Genomic DNA, 16,349 nt, shown 5'->3' with positions numbered 1-16,349 from the left:
ACCCTCTTCCCTGCCCCCCCCCCCCCCCACTCCACCCCTCCCCTCCATCACTACCAACAACAACAACTTGTGTTTATATAGTGCCTTTTAATGTAACAAAACGTCCCAAGGCGCTTCCCAGGAGCGTTATCCAACAAAATTTGACACCGAGGCACAGAAGGTGATATTAGGGCAGCAGGTTTTAAGGAGCATCTTAAAGGAGGAAAGAGAGGTTTTAGGGCGGGAATTCCAGAGCTTAGGGCCCGGGCAGCTGAAGGCACGGCCGCCAGTGGTGGAGCGATCAAATTTGGGGATGCGCAAGAGGGCAGAATTGGAGGAGTGCAGAGATCTCGGAAGGTTGTAGGGCTGGAGGAGATTACAGAGATAGGGAGAGGGTAGGGCCTCTTTGTCACTAAAATTGAGACCATCTGTCCAGCTGCCTTTGCTACTTCACCCCTTCTCCCCTGCCCTAGCCCTGAATGCTCATCTTTCTCTCGTTTCTCTCCTACCTCCCCTTCATGCCCTCCTTGAGCTCAACTTGTTCATGAGACCCGCCTCCTGCTCCCTTGATCCCACTAAACTGCTGACCATGCAACTTCCCTTCCTGGCCCCCACCTGCCAGCTAACTTTGTAAACAGCTCCCTCTCCTTGGGCAGTGTCCTCCTCCCTTTCAAAACCGCCGTCATCACCACCCTTCTCAAAAGCCCACCTTCGACCCCTTTGTCTTTGCAAACTACCGCCCCCATCTCCAACCTCCCCTGTCCTCTCAAGTTGTGGTTGTCTCCCAAATTCATGCCCATCTTTCCCACGACTCTTTCTAGTTTGAATCAGGTTTCCACCTCTGCCACAGCACTGGTGGTCCTAATGACCTCCTCTGTGACTGTGACCGTGTTGAACCTTCTCGAGCCTTGTACATGGTCGACCACACCATCCTCCTCCAAAGCATCTCCTCTCTTGTCCATCTCAGGAGGGAATGCCCTCGCTTTGTTCCACTTTGATTTATTCAATCATAGCCCAAGCATCTTAATCCGAAATGGCTTCTCTTCCCAAATACCGAGAACAAAGCCATTATTCACCAGTCTTGTGACCCTGGCCTGAGGGACTGTCACGCTTTCCAGCATGAACATGCACTTTGATGGATGGGATTGTACCAGGCGGCTTAACCAGGCCTGATACCAGAGTTTAACTTGATTGATGGGGATAATTGTCCCATTGTAAATGCATAGAAAACCGTATTGGAGTGAGTTTTCTTTTACCTTTTATTTCACGTGCTGGAGATCCCTTTGACGTTTCCCTCCTATCCGATTGATTTCTTCCCCATTTTAACAGAGCTGTAACCAATTTAAAAAATCCAGGTGAGTGCCTCCATTAAAATAGGGCAAAGAGTTCGCTACAGAAGAGTTGAGTCCTGGAAATTGAGGGCCATGGGCTCTTTCTGTGCATGTGTTTTAGTCTCATTCTCTGAAATACTTGGGATTGTTTTCGTAGTGGCTACCTGATCAGGAACCAAGGTCATCATTTTTCTGAGGCAAATGTGAGGTTATCCACTTTGGTATCAAAAACAGGAAGGCAGATTATTATCTGAATGGAAATAGATTGGGAGAAGGGGAAGTGCAACGAGACCTGGGTGTCCTTGTGCACCAGTCGCTGAAGGTAAGCATACAGGTGCAGCAGGCGGTTAAGAAGGCAAATGGTATGTTGGCCTTCGTAGCGAGAGGGTTTGAGTACAGGAACAAGGATGTCTTGCTGCAGTTGTACAGGGCCTTGGTGAGACCACACCTTGAGTATTGTGTGCAGTTTTGGTCGACATATCTGAGGAAGGATGTTCTTGCCATGAAGGGAGTTCAGCGAAGATTCACCAGACTGATACTTGGGATGGCAGGAATGACGTATGAGGAGAGATTGGGTCAATTGGGCTTATACTCGCTGGAGTTTAGAAGAATGAGAGGGGATCTCATCGAAACTTATAAAATTCTGACAGGACTGGACAGATTAGATGCAGGAAGGATGTTCCTGATGGCGGGGGAGTCCAGAACCAGGGGTCATAGTATAAGATAAGGGGTAAGCCATTTAGGACAGAAATGAGGAGGAATTTCTTCACCTAGAGAGCGATGAACCTGTGGAATTCTCTGCCACAGAAGGCAGTTGAGGCCAATTCATTAAATATATTCAAGAAGGAGTTGGATATATTTCTTAAGGCTAAAGGGATATGGGGAGAGAGCAGGGACAGGGTACTGAATTTGGATGTTCAGCCATGATCTCATTGAATGGCGGAGCAGGCTCGAGGGGCCGAATGGCCTACTCCTACTCCTATCTTCTATGTTTCTGTGACAGGGCATCTGTCCCCCCCCCCCCCCCCCCCCCCCCCCACCGTTAACTTGCCCATGTAGAATCATAGAATGGTTACAGCACAGACGGAGGCCATTCGGCCCATCGAGCCCGTGCCGACTCTCTGCAAGAGCACTTCAGCTAGTCCCACTCCCCCGCCCTTTCCGTGTAGCCCTGAACATTTTTGTCTTTCAGGTACTTATCCAATTCCCCTTTGAAAGCCACGATTGAGTCTGCCTCCACCACCCACCCTCTCAGGCAGTGCATTCCAGATCCTGACCACTTGCTGCGTAAAAAAAAAAGTTTTTTCTCATGTCGGCTTTGGTTCTTCTGCCAATCACCTTAAATCTGTGTCCTCTGGTTTTCGAGCCTTTTGCCAATGGGAACAGTTTCTCTCTGTCTAGACCCCTCATGATTTTGAACACCTCTATCAAATCTCCTCTCAACCTTCTCTGCTCTAATGCATGTAGATTCAAAGAATGGTTACAGCACAGAAGGAGGCCATTTGACCCGTCAAGCTTCTCCCGTCTATCCACGTTTAGGTTTTCACCGTCTTTTGCGTGGCCGTTTTCCTGAACGTGCGAGCTGAACACGGCTCAACGAGAGGAAACCGGGCTTCTAGGACCTTGAGTGAACAGGGCAAGCGCAACGGTGGATCGCCTTAAACAATTAGATTGAAGGACTGAGAAATGAGCGGCGCAAGGACTGAGAAGACAGTGTAAATTTAGAGTGGGTGAATCCAATGTCCGATTGGGTACAGAAAGGGAAATAAAGAGAAGGAAAGAAAGATTGGATTAAGTGAGAGGAAAAAAGACAGAAAGGAAAAGTTAAAAAAAAATGTTTAAATTTGATATTTTTAAAATCTCCAACAACAATTAAAACCTGAAGGAATGAAGCTGAGGGGAGATTTAATAGAGGTGTTCAAAATTATGAAGGGTTTTGTAGAGCAAATATGGAGAAACTGTTTTCACTGGCAGGAGGGTTGGTAACCAGAGGACACAGATTTAAAATAATTGGCAAAAGAACCAGAGGGGCGATGAGGAGAAATGTTTTTACGCAGCGAGTTGTTGTGATCTGGAATGCGCTGCCTGAAAGGGCGGTGGAAGCAGATTCAATAGTAACTTGTAAAAGGGAATTGGATCTCTGCTTGAAAAGGAAAAATTTGCAGGGCTATTGGGAAAGAGCTGGGGAGTTGGATAGTTCTTTCAAAGAGCTGGCACAGGCACGATGGGCTGAACGGCCTGCTTCTGTGCTGTAAGAGTCCGTGAGGATGGTAAATGCTACGAAAAACGTGAATGCAGACGCTACTTACTTCTAGCTTAATTATGGTAGTAAGACATGGGTTCAAACTGACAAGACAAATTTAGGAGTAATGTCAGCTTTTCACACAATGTTCAACCAACGGAATGGACTTTAGAGAGAGTCATTGCCGTAAATTCCCTTGTATGGGGGGGTGCAGGGAGGCTAACCTAAGATGTATCTTTCTTATCCATAGCTACCTTGCGAGTGGAATTGGCCATTTAACCCATTGCTGTTTTTGGGGAACTTGTGCATAAAATGGCTGCCTACATAACCATCATCTGTCTCTTCCTCTTGTCTCGGGGTGAGTGTGTCACTCTCTCTCGCACACAATCTTGACAGGTTCTCTTGTGTCTTTGCCTCGCAGGTATTGTTGAAGTTGACCAAGTCTTGAACGTTCTGCTGACGACAGCAATGTTTGTGGGAGGCTGCGTCGCGTTCATCCTGGACAACACCATCCCAGGTGGGTCTGAAATGTCCAAGCCGGTTGAGCGATGGAAGGACTGTTCGCACTGCAGACCTCAGCGACTCGTCCTGGTCAGATAGACAATGGTGGCGTACTGCAACACCCCCACCTTCACTGGAGAATGGCTCCTTAAACCCCCTTCACTGTGTGGGGGAGTCTGGCGTGCTTGTAGAGCAGATTGAGATTTATTGTGCGCAAGGACCATCTCCCTTTCTTGCATTGAACCGTGCGCTGTACATCGAGGCTACAGCGTAGAAACAGGCCATTCGGACCAACAGGTCCATGCCGGTGTTTATGCTCCACACCAGCCTCCTCCCACCCGACTTCATCTCACCCCATCACATATCCTTCTATTCCTTTCTCCCTCATGTGTTTTATCGAGCTTCCCCTTAAATAAATCTATACTATTCGCCTCAACTGCTCCTTGTGGTAGCGAGTTCTACATTCTAACCACTCTCGGAGAAGAGGATTCTCCTGAATTCCCAATGAGTGAGATGAGTATATTTATGGCCTCTAGTTTTGGTGTTCCCCCTCCCCACAAGTGTACAATTCCCTGCTGGAGAGAGCAGTGAGCTGATACCCTGCTAAGGTGCGTGTCTGCACTGTAACCGGCCCAGTGTGGACCATCGTGCCTGCGCCAGCTCTTTGAAAGAACTACCCAATGAGTCCCACTCCCCTGCTCTTTCCCCATGGCCCTGCCAATGTTCCCTTTTTAAGTAGACCTCAAGCCCCCAGCACCGATTTTCAAATTGGTCGCTCTACCGAGCGCGGTGCAGTGAATGCTGCCGCCGGGGTGGGGGAAGGCCGGTGCCTCACCTCTGTAGCTGGTGGAGGGGAGTTGGCGGTTGGCAAACCATCCTGGCTGACTCTCGGGTGGTGCCAGGTCTGGGCGGGCAACGGCGAACCTGCAGTTAAGCCGAAGCCTCCCTCAAAGTGCAAACGAGACTCTGCCCTCCCCCACTCCTCAGAAGGCCGGATGGTCGAGCTCTCGTCGTCTGTGCTAAAGTAACAGGCGGCCCGGTGCCGCGCGTTGGGTGAATCCGTGACGCAGACGACTCGCTTGCGTGCTGTGGGGCGAGGCCGTGCAATTGGCAGGGGTATTGTGTTCAGAATGTGCACCAGGAGGCACCTGACCGATTCACCCTCGCTGTCGTCTTTCAGAGCACTTTTACATCCCGCCTTTCACAACCTCCGGACGTCCCAAAGTGTCCATCCACCCGCGGGGGGGCGGGGCGGGTGGGGGGCCTTGGTTTAACGTCACATCCGAAAGTCTGGCTTAACGGAGGCCTTTCTGGGCGATGCAGTGACCTGTGTGAACGCGACTGTAAATTCAGGAGCGCAAGAAACAGGCCTCGCCTCACAGGGTTTCGAGAGAGTGAGAGTGGCTCTGTCTGTACTGCCGCTTTTTGCAATTCACAGCAATTTCAGTCAAAGTGTTTCCCCATAATTTGCCTGATTTATGAATTAGGACGAGGGTCCTGGCTGTCTGTACAAGCTTGTTTTCCAGCTCTCTCCCTGAGCTGAGTGTGGCAATTAAACAGAACACCGTGTTACTGAAAGAAAGCAAGCCAATGATGCTTTCATTATTGATGATTATTCATTATTATTATCCACTATTCATCCCTATCCATCCCACTGCATTGTCACTCGTAACAAGATCCTCAGAATGCAGTGTAATAGTGAAATCCGACTGAGAAAGCTGCGTGGGAACTGGGTGGCACAGTGGGTTAGTCACTTGCTCCTGTACCTTTGGGGCCTGTGTTGGCATCCAAAAGTGATGGAAGGGAACAGAAACTCTCATTTCTATAGCGCCTTTAATATAGTAAAACATCCCAAGGCGCTTCACAGGAGCGATTATCAAACAAAATTTGACACCGAGCCACATATAAGGAGATATTAGGACAGGTGACCAGCTTGGTCAAAGAGGTAGTTTTTAAGCAGCCTCTTAAAGGAGGAGAGAGAGAGGCGGAGAGGTTTAGGGAGGGAATTCCAGAATTGCCCGGGGGTGAGCTACATGTGGCACAGTGGGCAGCTCTCTCGCCTCTGAGTCAGGCGGTTGTGGGTTCGAGTCCCACTCCAGAGACTCGAGCACAAAGAAATCTAGGCCGACACTCCCAGCGCGGTGCTGAGGGAGTGCTGCACTGTCGGAGGTGCCGTCTTTGGAATGAGACGTTAAACCGAGGCCCCGTCTGCGCTCTCGGGTGGACGTAAATTATCCCATGGTGCTATTTTGAAGAAGAGCAGAGGAGTGCTCCCTGGGGTCCTGGGCCAGTATTTATTCCTTAACCAACATCACTAAAAAAAAAAAAAAACAGATGATCTGGTCATTTATCACATTGCTGTTTGTGGGAGCTTGCTGTGCGCAAATTGGCTGCTGCGTTCCCTACATTACAACAGTGACTACACGTCAAAAAAGTACTTCATTGTCTGTGAAGTGCTTTGGGACATTGAAGTCGAGAAAGAACATAAGTAGGAGGAGCAGGAGTAGGCCATACGGCCCCTCGGGCCTGCTCCGCCATTCAATAGGATCATGGCTGATCCGAACCTAGACTCACCTCCACTTCCCTGCCCTCTCCCCGTAACCCCTAATTCCCTTATCAGCTAGGAAACTGTCTATCTCCGTTTTAAATTTATTTAATGTCGCAGCTTCCACAGCTCTCTGAGGTAGCAAATGCCATAGATTTACGACCCTCTGAGTGAAGAAGTTTCTCTTCATCTCAGGTTTTGAAAGGGCAGCCCCTTATTCTAAGATTATGCCCCCTAGTTCTAGTCTCACCCATCAGTGGAAACATCCTCACCACATCCACCCGATCAAGCCCCCTCACAATCTTATCTGTTTCGATAAGATCGCCTCTCATTCTTCTGAACTCCAATGAGTAGAGGCCCAACCTACTCAACCTTTCCTCATAAGTCAACCCCCTCATCTCCGGAATCAACCGAGTGAACCTTCTCTGAACTGCCTCGAGAACAAGTATATCTTTTCTTAAATATGGAAACCAAAACTGCGCTATAGAAATGTGAGTTTGCTTTTCCTATCGATGGACGTAGGTAGATGGTCCACCTATCTGACCAAGTCATTTTCCTTCACGACAGGAACCATTGAAGAGAGGGGTCTTCGCAAGTGGAAGGCTGGAGTCGCCGGGGCCAAGTCTTCGGACAGCCAAGAGACCTACAACTTGCCCTTTGGCATGAAGTATTTAAAAAGACACAAGTTCTTCAGCTATCTGCCGATCAGCCCGACCTTCACTGGATACGCCTGGGGAGAGTGCCAGGAGAAGAGCAGCGTCCGGAGGCGGGAGCAGGACCCGGAGTCGACAGTATAGCATGTAACGGACCACACCGTCCTCTGTAGTCGTAGGAATCCTTTCCCGCTGTTGCGTATGCGCCCTCAATGATGGTTGGGGTGGGGAGGGGGGGTGCCAAGAGATTCTGTGTCATTGCCCTCCCACCAAACAAAAACCAAGAGATAAAAAAAAACTTTATGTTCAGGCTGGGACGGGAGCAAAGAATTTACCACCTTGTCGGTTTGAAACCTTTGTTGGACAACATCGCCATCAAGGCATCTCATGTCGTAACATGTGGGAACCTTGGCGGGTCTGCTCCGTGTCCGAGTCATTGTCTACACCGGCAAAAATAGCCCAGCCCGCATTCGGGACACTACGCAAACTCGGCATGACCCCCTTTTATTTCTGTTGAGCAGGGTTAAGGGGGGGGGGGGGGGGTGCATTTCAATCAGAACGACATTCTGAGCAAGCCAATGGCCACCGTTGCTCTTCTCTCCTAGAACATGGCTCCCCGGGAATATAAGAAAATTCAGCCCATCCAGTCTGTCTGCCTGATGACTCGGCTCACCCAGCCCAGCATCCAACCCCCCATCCCAAATTAGGTTTTGGATTCCTCCCCCGACCTTACCTGGGAAATCATTCCAAACACTTAGAACCCTTTTAACTCAGGACTTTTTCTTTCCTGGGATCTGTCTTAATTTGCTTTACACTAAGTGTTTGCTTTGTTCTGCTTCACCTGAATTGTTCCTTCCCCTTTCATAAGCCATTTGATATACCTCAGTGAGGTCCTTTTAAACTTCTTTCTAGATCGTAGCACTTAAGCTTGACCCCCCCACCCCTCTCTCCTTGTAGCTCGTCTACTTCCCATCAATCCTATTACTTCTCTCTGCACCCTCCCAGTGCGAGGACTTCCCTGTTGAGGTGCGACGTGGTGTGTTGCACAAACTATTCAAAGTGGGGCCTGACCATAACACTTCAGCATTACCCTTGTCCACACACTGCGCGGTGAGGGCTCTGTGTCAGACAGTCCAGTTCCTTCTCCTCCATGTCTTAACACTGAAAGTACTCAACTCTGCTGTCACTCCCAGGTCCCTTTGGAAGTGCCCCCGTGTCTGCCCCACCCACCCCGTGTTGTGGATTTATCTTGCCTATTCTTCCTCCTAATGCTTTTGCATTTGCAGTGATCAGATTTAACGTGCCATTTTATCTGCCCAATTGCACAGCAGATCTGAATCCTCCAGTAAAACCTTGACGCCATCCTCCGCCCCTCCTGCACTCCTGAATTGGGGTCATTGGCAAATTTAACAAGCTTACGATTGGTTTCCGCCTCCAGATCGTTTGCTGAGGTGCAGCACTCGGACTGATAGGGTGGCTCTCACGGCTACCCTCCATTTACACTTTTTTTTCTTATCCGATTTTATTTCTATTATCCAATTCCCAGTCCTACATTCTACCGCCCCGTGTCCCATAAGTTGGAACACTCTTATTTGGTGGGACTCTGGTCACTGGCTTTTCTAAAGTTCAAATGAGCTAGTTCCTCGGCAGCCCCTCTCGGTCTATTTTATTTATGACGACCTCAAGGGGAAGCCCTGAGTTTTGTCCATCGGGACCTTTCCCTCTCCGACCCCTGCAGACGAGCGGGCCTGGCGGAGGGGGGCAGAGTTCAATGCTTGCTCGTCGACCAATTGGTTGCGTTGGTGCGGCAGGGCAGCTGGAAGAACTAAGTGGCCGCAAAACGCTGCGCTCATAACCAATGTTCCCGCTGATTCTTTTGGGGGGGGTGCGCGTGGCCCAATCAAATATCCACGCATGCGCGGTTTCTGCATCATAACGCCGGCGAGCGGCCATTGCGGGACTGCCAGACAGCTGCTTACTGGGAACATTGCTGATAACCCCAAAGATGGTGCCGCACCACAGGGCAACTCCACTCCAGTCTGGCACTCTGGAGCAAAACAAGCCGAGGTGGCCACGCCCCGCTTCTCGTTAGTCAGACGGATGCATTGAATTTGGATGTTTTATTTGTGTTTATTGCTGGCTGTGCGATTAGCGGGAGCTCCGAGGTGACTGAAGGGGGTTGTGCTCGGTTTAATCTCTCGTTGTTTACATTCCACATTGAACAGACAACTCACTGAGGGCATGGTTTGTTGCCGGCTGTTGAGTGGAAGTGGAAAGCTACCTGCCCGAAGGGTGGGGGGGGGGGGGGCGGGGAGGGGGAAACGTACCTCAACTCCCCCTGTCGAGAGGGGGGCGGTGATAGCGACAGGAATTTGGACAAGTTGGAAATGATTTTTTAACAAATGCTGTGACGTAAGAAAACTACTAGGCACTTGGTCTAAGCGTTAAACAAAGCTTTAATCAACTGTTTTACAACATGGAGGCCTAGTTGTGTCCTTCACTAGTTCCTGTTAAGAATGTCCTGCGCAAGCTGGGCCCGTGCCCGAGTATTTATACTCTCCCTGGACAGCGCCACCCACAGGCCGCTCAGTTGATTCATGTCATGCTGTACACTCGCGCCCCCAATCGGGGAGATGGCAAAGTGTCGCAAGGCTTCAACAGTAACAGGAGCTCCTCAGTAAATCTCCGCAGAGTGGGTGTTGGGGAGTGGGAGGGAGGGGATGCGTTCCTTCGACACACTGTGGGTTTCCCCTGTTCACGCGCCGCTCTTGGGAATTCTTGTTTGCGGAACGGTAGCACCATTTTGTTGGCGCGGAGAGGCGCGAGCAGTCAGTCTCTGGCGGGGGGGGGGGCTCGTCTCCCTGTTTGCCGGATTCATTTGATTGGCGCGGGGGAGCTGGCCGCCAAGGGGGCGCACCAACCCCACGTGAACGGGACGTGGCGCCGCGGGCCAGCGCCACGTTCCGTGACCGGTTGGGGGTGGGGGAGAGAGATGGGGAGCACGGTATTTAAAGATTGTTTTTTTTTTTCTACGGTACTATGCTCCTTAATTTGCAAAGAGTGGCGTTTCTCAGTTTCGTTTGCGCGTTTCCCGGCTTTGCCCGCGCGCGGTTGCTGCGTGGCCCCGCCCCTTGTTGCCAACGGATGTGGTGGGAATGCTGCCAATAAACGAGCCCCCCGCCCTTCCTTTTGAGTGGCGCGCTGATGTCCTCCCGCACCCAGTGTCGGACAAGAGTTGCAAAGTGACAGTGCCAGCGAGTTGCAAAATGGGCGCGTGCGGCTTGGCCCGGAGGTTGCCCCTCTTCATGCCCGCCAGCATCTCCCGCTCGGTCCTGTGAGGGGGTGGGGGGGGGTGGTGCATGGGGATGCTGCAGTGCTTGTGTTCAGGGAGGGGTTTTGCCAGCTCGAGCCAGCCATGCACCGGTGCCCTGGCCTTGGACCCAACACCGCTGATGCCCAGTCTCACTGCAGCATTGGCAGAGGGTGAAAAAAGAGGCCAGTTACAGACGTCGTGTGACGCGGGCAATGCAGTGGGGGGGAAGGAAATCCAAAGCCTACGGGAAAAAGAAGTGAGCACACTAGTAACCCTGACCATGGAAATTGACCCTTCTTTGGATTGAAATGGATAATTATAATGCTGCCAATCCAGTTGCAGTAAAAAAAACTCTCTTAAAGGGTCCTCTGTAATGGGCAGTAAAGGAGGACAGTAGATTTATCTCTGGCTTATTACCTCTTGTTTCTCCTGTCTGTAGATACCAGCTTGCGCCCGGCACCATTCCTTCAAACTCCCTCTAACTGTGTCTGCCGGGGTCGAGCAGACACAGTTGGGAGGCTGTGATGCCGACCCAGTTTGAGGAGCAACGTTAGTTAGGGCAGGTTGGCCTTGTTGCACAATACTGGGGGGCGGGAGGGGGGTGGGGGCGGGGGGGGCAGTGGTGGTGAGGTGTGGGTGGCCTCGACTCTGAGCATATCGGGCAAAGTCCAGCGTCTGGGGCGTCCCTGGATGCTGAATGGGTGACGATGGCACTGAACCCGTACTGCCTAGGACGGGCCCAACATCAATTCCCGGCTCTGCAGCGATTTGGAGTTGGGGCCCCCACCCCCACCCCCCCCAACACCCCGGCCTGAGTCAAAATCAACGAGAGCCTCCCGTCCCCAGCATTCTCGGGCGAGCGAGGGCACGATCGTGCTCTGCTGCGATGCCCCCAGAGTCGAATAGTCGATTGGGTTAGTGAATGGCGGGACCAACGCCAGTTGCTCAGTTACAAGTAATTGCATCAATATTACCAGTCACTGGATGGAAGATCGTGCTCCTGAAGCTTGGTCGCTGACCCTGTTGAGAGCGTTACAGGGACCATGCTGCTTCACCTTGAACTCAAATCCGCCGGCAGGTTTGCCTTGCACTCCAAACAGTTGCTTCACACAGTCAGTCCAGACCTACATTCCTCTTGAATCATTACATTTTCTTGTACATAAATATATATATAAATATATATTGCCCTGCAGTTTATTTTTAATGTTTTGTATCTCTTAATCTCATCAATGCTGCTAGAGGTGGAACTGGGGGGAGGGGTGGTGAGACGGTCTTGGCCCAGTCCGGTTTGAGGTCCGTTCGCCCGAGGTGATCTGACGGGGCATTACTGGAAGCAAAACGTGCTGTTTCCCCGGCCACAACTGTGCCAGTTTGCAAACCTCGGCGGAGGTGGCGCAACGAGAATGTCATGCGACAATATTAACCTTGTGCCTCAGGGCCCCGGAATATTTTACACACAAAACACTCTTGATTGTCGTATGTTGTTTTGTTTTGTCTTTTTTGATTATTGCACCTCGTGAGCTTACCCCGCAGTATCTGAAACTGGCACCTTTTTAGGGGGAGAAAAGAAGGATAAATCAATCTCGTCCTCCCCTTTTTTTTAATATAATGGTGGGGAGGCGAGCTGACTAGCCTGGCAGAGGCTCGTTCGGTAGCAGAGCTGGTAATCTCTGCAGTGCATCTGTTGTATTTTTTTTCAATCATTCTTGGGATGTGGGCGTCGCTGGCAAGGCCGGCATTTATTGCCCATCCCTAGTTGCCCCTTGAGAAGCTGGTGGTGAGCCGCCTTGAACCGCTGCAGTCCGTGTGGTGAAGGTGCTCCCACAGTGCCGTTAGGGAGGGAGTTCCAGGATTTTGACCCAGCGACGATGAAGGAACGGCCGATATACTTCCAAGTCAGGATGGCGTGTGACTTGGAGGGGAACTTGGAGGTGGCGGTGTTCCCATGCGCCTGCTGCCCTTGTCCTTCTAGGTGGAAGAGGTCGCAGGTTTGGGAGGTACTGCCGAAGAAGCCTTGGCGAGTTGCTGCAGTGCATCTTGTACAGGAAACTTTGTGATATCTGGCACCGACGGGACCGAGCTGTTGCCATCCCATCAAAACTGCCAGACAAACCAGCGCTAATGTTAAAACATACGGAAGCTTTTGAGCTCCGTATCTAGCAACAAACCCTGTTGCAACAGCTTCTAAACAGTCGGCTGTAGCTTGCAAGCGTCTCTGTAGCTAAGCAACAGCTTTAGCTAGACCTTGCAGAGCCTGACTGGTGGGGAAAAAAAAAGCAACGAAAAGAAAAAAAACTTACTGAACCGACTCCTGAATTTTGCCGGTGGCTCAAGCATTCCGGACAGTTAACCTCCGGATAAACCAAAGTTTCCTGTAGATGGTACACACTGCAGCCACGGTACGCCGGTGGTGGAGGGAGTGAATGTTTAAGGTGGTGGATGGGGTGCCAATCAAGCGGGCGGCTTTGTCCTGGATGCTACAAACACAATAAATAGAACTGGAATAATATGTCCCGCACACGGATTGGACAGGCTTAGGTGCATCTGTACTAAATCCATACCCAGGACTGAGTGACGGCTTCGCCATCGCAGTTGCATCGATACGAGTTGCTCTGCCCTGACAGTGGCCCCACCAGTCTGCCTGAGGGCAGAGGCGGTCTTGCTCCTGACCCACCTCCTGCTCTCCCCAAAGATGAAGAAGCAATCTGTTCGCAATACTCCCTCTTCCAGGTAGCAAAAAGGATTGGATTTTTTTAAAATTTTCTCGAGCAGAGAATATTCTTTTGGCCTTTTTTGTCACCACTGTTGTGCTTCATGTGGCCGCACGTTTGCCATGTGGTCAAGCAACAGCCCCATGTGATCAGGAGGTGACTCTGGGGCAGGCGTTGAGCTCGAGCCGGTTGGGCTTGGCACTAATGAGAACATAAGAACCTAAGAAATAGAAGCAGGGGTCGGCCATTTGGCCCCTCGAGCCTGCTTTGCCATTCAATAAGATCATGGCTGATCTTCTACCTCATCTCCACTTTCCTGCACAATCCCCATATCCCTTGATTCCCTTAATATCCAAAAACTCTGTCTTAACGACTGAGCCTCCACAGCCCTCTGGGGCAGAAAGTTCCAAAGATTCACCACCCTCTGAGTGAAGAAATTCCTCCTCATTTCAGCCCTAAATGGCCGTCCCCTTATCCTGAGACTGTGACCCCTGGTTCTAGACTCCCCAGCCAGGGGAAACAACCTCTCGGCATCTACCCTGTCAAGCCCTGTAAGAATTTTGTATGTTTCAATGAGATCACCTCTCATTCTTCTAAACTCTAGATAATACAGGCCTAGTCTACTCAATCTGTCCTCATAGGACAATCCCCCCCATCCCAGGAACCAGTCTGGTGAACTTTCATTGCACTCCCTCTATGGCAAGTATATCCTTCTTTAAGAGGCAGCTTTGAGCTTTGAAAACAAAACCAGCTTAAAAGACGGAGCCTTGAAAAGGACCTTGTGCAGATAGTCAGCCTGTTGATAGGCAACTCCTTTTTAACGCAGCCCCCACCCCCCAAAAAAACTTTCTGGCATTGTCAATATAAACATAATAATCAACACTGGGCCAAACAGTCAGCAGGCATGCCCTTATGGATGGGAGGGTAGAAAGTAAAGAAAAGGGTAGTCAGGGATGACCCTTGTACTGATGGGCAGCAAGTTCTACAGTTGGAGTGGTGTCTACTCCCCTCCCCCGCAGTCCGACACCTGGGTGGCAGGCAGGGTGGAGATTTGGGGTGCGGGCTCTTGCTGTGCCTCGCACCCATTTGATGGGAGCTCGGCTGCTGATTGACGGGGTCGGTGCCAGTTTCAGGAAGCCACTTTGCAGTATTTAGCCTGTAACAGTCAACGTCCATTCTCGGTAGCACCGTGTGCTGTCTCTCTAAAGCCAGCAGGGTGGCTGTAAATCATTTTGATGCTGTTCAAGGCTCTCTTTGTTGTTGCCTGTGTTTGTTATTAAGCAATCTTGTGTTTCAGCTTTGTAACCCTGTACTCAAGATCGGCATGTAGAAATACAGCAGAGTTTCAATTGTATTTTTCTAACATTGCATCATGTGAAATCTATTTAAATGCCTGTGATGTCTTTGCAAGACTTTGCAGGGCCGTTGTAGCACCATACCTGTTAATCTTCTCATTCCAAGTTTGTTCAATAATTAAAAAAAAAAGAAAAAGTATGTTGTAAACTTGGCAATGAAATCGTTTCCTCCTTGTGCTTCATTTCTTTCCAACCCCATCACCTCGCCGTCCCTTATTAGCTCAAGGTCCTAACATTCGCGCCAATTCTGGGCACCACACTTTTTAGGAAGGACGTGAAGGCCTTGGAGAGGATACAGAAGAGATTCACTGGACTGGTTCCGGGGATGAGGGATTACAGTTACGTGGATAGACTGGTGAAGCTGGGGCTGTTCTCCTTGGAGCAGAGAAGGCTAAGAGGAGATTTGACAGGTGTTCAAAACCATGAGGGGGGTTTAGATAGAGTGGCTGAGGGGTCGATAACCAGAGGGCACAGATTGGAGGTGATTGGCAAAAGAACCAGAGGCGACAGGAGGAAAAACTTTTTTACGCAACGAGTGGTTAGGATTTGGAATGCGCTGCCTGATAGGGTGGTGGAAACAGAATCAATAGTAGCCTTCATAATCATAATCAACTTTATTGTCAGTGTTAGTGCACAAGTGCAGTACAACGAAATGTAGGCTTGCGGCTTCCGAGAGTGTACATTTAGATTAAGATATTTAAACATTCAACATACATTTGGCTTGTAATACATTAACATAAACATAACCATAATAAAGTGCATTGGCAGATGTGCAGGCTTTAGAGTTTATTTGTGGAGTTCAGTAGGATGACAGCCCTGGGAAAGAAGCTGTTCCTAAATCTGGTCGTACGGGTGCGAATGCATCTGTAGCGTCTCCCAGATGGCAGGAGGGCGAACAGACTGTGGCTGGGGTGGGTAGGGTCTTTGATGATGGACCGTGACCTCCGTAAACAGCGTTTCTGGTATATGTGCTCTATGGTCGGTAGCCGGGTGCCGGTAATGCGTTGGGCAGTTTTGACTACCCGCTGCAGGGCTTTCCGGTCATAGTAGCTACAGCTGCCATACCATACTGTGATACAGTTCGTCAGGATGCTCTCTATTGTGCAGCGGTAAAAGTTAGAGAGGATCAGGGGTGACAGGTTACATCCCTTCAGCCTCCTTAGGAAATATAGGCACTACTAGGCCTTCTTCACCAGGGAAGAAGGGAATTGGATAAATACTTGAAGGAGAAAACATTGATATGGGGAAAGAGTGGGGGAGCGGCACTGGCTGGATTGCTCTTGGAAAGAACCGGCGCAGATTTGATGGGCCGAATGGCATCCTCCTGAGGTGCACTATTCTGTGACTATGGCAATCTGCCCCCTGGTGGCCCGGTGGGTAAGCACACTCTGTGGTGTGGTGCTGGACCCCGCAGATAAACATGGCCGGAGTTAGCTGTTCTTCAACCAAGGTGGGTGGTGGGGACGATGCCAATATGAAAGAAAGGCTTGCATTTATATAGCGCCTTTCACAGACTCGGGACGTCCCAAAGCGCTTTGCAGCCAATTAAGTACTTTCGGAAGTGTCGTCACTGTTGTAGAAAATGCGGCAGCTATTTGCGCACAGCAAGCTCCCACAAACAGCAATGTGATAATGAGCAGATAATCTGTTTTAGGTGTTGGTTAAGGGATTAATAGTGGTCAGGATTTTCCTGCTGTTCTTTAAAATAGTGGATCTTTT

The 16,349-nt window shown here is 50.3% G+C and overlaps 1 protein-coding gene across 1 annotated transcript in view; it reads left to right on the top strand.

The window, feature by feature from the left end:
• slc23a2 (solute carrier family 23 member 2) overlaps positions 1-14,796 on the top strand; it is an 86,908-nt gene extending 72,112 nt beyond the window's left edge. The window contains exons 15-16 of the mRNA XM_085970955.1: positions 3,974-4,069; positions 7,166-14,796. Of these exons, the coding sequence (XP_085827081.1) occupies positions 3,974-4,069; positions 7,166-7,395 (326 nt within the window). The 3' untranslated portion in view covers positions 7,396-14,796. The remainder of the gene's footprint in view (positions 1-3,973; positions 4,070-7,165) is intronic.
• The last annotated feature ends 1,553 nt before the right edge of the window (positions 14,797-16,349 follow it).

This window comes from Somniosus microcephalus, chromosome 30, assembly GCF_052327205.1.
Source record: "Somniosus microcephalus isolate GS21.2 chromosome 30, FLI_Smic_1.0, whole genome shotgun sequence".
NCBI lineage: Eukaryota > Metazoa > Chordata > Chondrichthyes > Squaliformes > Somniosidae > Somniosus > Somniosus microcephalus.
The sequence above is the reverse complement of the archived record's forward strand: the minus strand, read 5'-3'. Positions and strand labels throughout refer to the sequence as shown.